At 43.0% G+C, this 3,419-nt stretch overlaps 1 protein-coding gene across 1 annotated transcript; it reads left to right on the top strand.

Annotated features, from left to right (window-relative positions):
- The first annotated feature begins 2,381 nt into the window (after positions 1-2,381).
- On the top strand, positions 2,382-2,672 carry atp5mj (ATP synthase membrane subunit j). Its single transcript, XM_078213845.1, has one exon. The coding sequence runs from the start codon at positions 2,430-2,432 to the stop codon at positions 2,592-2,594; it is 165 nt and encodes a 54-aa protein (XP_078069971.1). The 5' UTR covers positions 2,382-2,429; the 3' UTR covers positions 2,595-2,672.
- Positions 2,673-3,419: the final 747 nt, after the last annotated feature.

Below are 3,419 nucleotides of genomic sequence, written 5' to 3'. Positions count from 1 at the left end.
CTGTAAATATCCAGATTAGTTGCCACTTACATTTCTAGCAACTCAAGAAATTAATTAAATCTAAATCAGAGTGAGTGGCAGCACAATTGTTTCATTTTAGTTTAGTTTATTTATTAGTGTCGCAAATAGGCTTACATTAACACTGCAATGAAGTTTACCGTGAAAATTCCCTAGTCGCCACACTCCGGCGCCTGCACGGGTACACTGAGGGAGATTTTAGCATGGCTAATCCACCTAACTAGCACATCTTTTGGAGTATGGGAGGAAACCGGAGCACCCAAACGAAACCCATGCAGACATGGGGAAAACATGTAGACTCCACACAGACAGCCTTCCAAGGCTGGGAATTGAACCCTGGTGCTATGAGGCAGCAGTGCTAATCACGGTGCCACCGTGCCACCCCAAAGTGGTGGCATATTGGTATTGTCACTGGACTAGTAATCCAGATACCCAGGGTAATTCTCTGGGGCCCTGGGTTCGAATCCCACAACAACAGTTGATGAAATTTGAATTCAATAAAAGAGGTATTGCATTAAAAGTCTAGGAGGGGAGAGGGGGTGATTTTCTGAATGATTTTCATTCATAGCCCGCCCTGCCAACATGATATCATGGGACCTGCCTCATTTCTTTCTCTTAAGTGTTCAGAAATACGGCGGAAAAACCAGGCAAGGCAGCTGGCATGTTGCCCTAGATGACAGTTAGAAGAAAAATTTAAAGATTCCACCCGAGTAATAACCACAAAACTATTGGGAAAGCGGTGCTGTCGAGGGAGGTTGTGACGTCACAAACCATCAATCCAGAGACACCATGGCAATGTTTACGTTTTTTATGTTTATTTATTAGTGTAGGCTGACATTGACACTGCAATGAAGTTACTGTGAAAATCCCCGAGTCGCCACACTCCGGTGCCTGTTCAAGGAACCCAAGTTTGAATCCCATCAGATAATGAAATTTGAATCGGTGGAAAAAAATATCTGTATATAAAAGTCTAATGATGGTCATGAAGCCATTGTCGATTGTAGTAACCCATCCAGAACCCATCTGGTTCACTAATGTCCCTGCAAATCTGCCGTCCTTACCCGGTCTGACCTACATGTGATTCCAGATCCACAGCAACTCTTCAATGGCTCAGACAACCATTCAGTTCAAGGGCAACTTAAGGATGGGCAATAAATGCTGATCCAGCCGGCCAAACACACATCGCATTAGAGAATGAAAAAAATATGATTGTTCTTACCATTTATTACACAGCAACAAAAGGGGTAACCAAGAAGGTAGATGAGGGCAGTGCAGTTGATGTTGTCTACATGGACTTTAGCAAGGCCTTTGACAAAGTACCGCATGGTAGGTTGTTACATAAGGTTAAATCTCATGGGATCCAGGGTGAGGTATCTAAATGAATACAAAATTGACTTCTTGACAGAAGACAGAGGGTGGTTGTAGACGGTTGTTTTTCCAACTGGAGGCCTGTGACCAGCGGTGTGCCTCAGGGATCAGTGCTGGGTCCACTGTTATTTGTCATTTATATTAATGATTTGGATGAGAATATAGGAGGCATGGTTAGTAAGTTTGCAGATGACACCAAGATTGGTGGCATAGCGGACAGTGAAGAAAGTTATCTCCAATTGCAACGGAATCTTGATCAATTGGGCCAGTGGGCTGACGAATGGCAGATGGAGTTTAATTTAGATAAATGCGAGGTGATGCATTTTGGTAGATTGAACCAGGGCAGGAGTTACTCAGTTAATGGTAGGGCACTGGGGAGAGTTACAGAACAAAGAGATCTAGGGGTACATATTCATAGCTCCTTGAAAGTGGAGTCATTGGTAGACAGAGTGATGAAGAAGGCATTCAGCATGCTTGGTTCTGTTGTGGGAAAATTACCACTGGAGTCAGATTGGAGGTTCAATAATACAGCTTTATTTCGGACACAAAGCTTCGAGGGAGAAAGCACTGGTACTCCGCAGAACTTGGCAGCTACATTCTCAATAATACAATAGTAGTTGGTCATTTTTATACTTCTCAGACAATGGATAGTCCGGACATTAGCCATTTAACACATTGTTATAGTTGAGTAGACAGATCATGGTGATCGGTAGTTAACACATCGTTACAATCAGATAGGTACAGACATGGGCATTTAACATCGCATTGTTTCATTGAATGGATACATTTCCTCTATCAATGACTATCAATGACTGGTTTCGGTCTTTACATATAGGGCCTGATTTTACCAATCGGAGCCTAAGGGTGAGATCCGGGCATAATACGGATCCGAGCCCGGAATCCTCTTTGCAGCGCGCCCATACGTGTTTTGCCGGCTCTGGCCCGATGTGCGCAGTTTGAAAAAAGTCTGACAGTGCGCCCGGGCGCGAAGAGCGGTGTGAGGTGTTGGTGACCTTCCTGGTGACTGAAGCAGTGAAGAAACGATGGCTGGTCGCACTATTGCAGAATGGTGGGCATTAATGAAACCCTACGCCATTGCTTATCGGGAATTATGGCCGAGTTTAGCTATCACCACCTTCTTGTTCTACAAGATATCATATGGAGGTAAAAAGGCTGTAAAGGACAAATCTGCCAGTCAAGGACACTGATACCACTACAGAGTTGCATGGACTTGTGCTAGAATCATGTGAACCACCGCTTAATGAAATGGGTTACAGAAGAATGACCGCCATGCGCAGTTCAAAGCTCCGGTCGGTCCGCCAGCGCTGAGCACCGCCGACAGCGCACATCGGGCCTGTATTAGTAACATATAGTTCAAATATTTTGCATTGATTCTCCGATGCACTTCTGGCTCCCCTCGCATTCCAGCTCTAGCAGATATTGATCCAAGTGAACTAATTGCGTAAATGTCAATTTATAGCACATACAAGATTTATTCCACCCCATTTTGCCATTTTTATAGCTTAGTCAGCATCGCACAACAATGACTATTATAAATTTACAAGAAATTTCCACTTAATTATTTATTACTGGGTTGATGATAATTCTAGCTCTATGAACATAAGGGGGTTTTTTAATAACAAAGTATTTCCTTCTAAATTCAAGGTGAGGGATAACAGATTCTGAGGATCAGACTTTTTCCCACTTTAAACAGCCAGATTTGGATTTCCCTGTCATTGATTTGATTTATTATTGTCACATGCATTGGGATACAATGAAATGTATTATTTCTTGCACACTATACAGACAAAACATACTGTTCATAGAGTACGTAGGGGATAAGGAAAGGAGAGGATGCAGAATACAGTGTTACAGTCATAGCTAGGGTGTAAGAAAGATCAACTCAAAATAAGGTAGGTTTATTCAAAAGTTTGATGGCAGCAGGAAAGAAGCTGCTCTTGAGTCGGTTGGTACGTGATCTCAGACTTCTGTGTCTTTTTCCCAACGGAAGAATGTGGAAGAGAATGTCTGGG

Source organism: Mustelus asterias, chromosome 1 (assembly GCF_964213995.1).
Source record: "Mustelus asterias chromosome 1, sMusAst1.hap1.1, whole genome shotgun sequence".
NCBI classification, from domain to species: Eukaryota; Metazoa; Chordata; class Chondrichthyes; order Carcharhiniformes; family Triakidae; genus Mustelus; species Mustelus asterias.
Note: the sequence above shows the minus strand (reverse complement) of the source record. Positions and strands in the feature narration are given on the sequence as shown.

Excerpts from the sequence above, each read along its gene's own strand:
- atp5mj (XM_078213845.1), top strand. The coding sequence starts at position 2,430 with ATGGCTGGTCGCACTATTGCAGAATGGTGGGCATTAATGAAACCCTAC.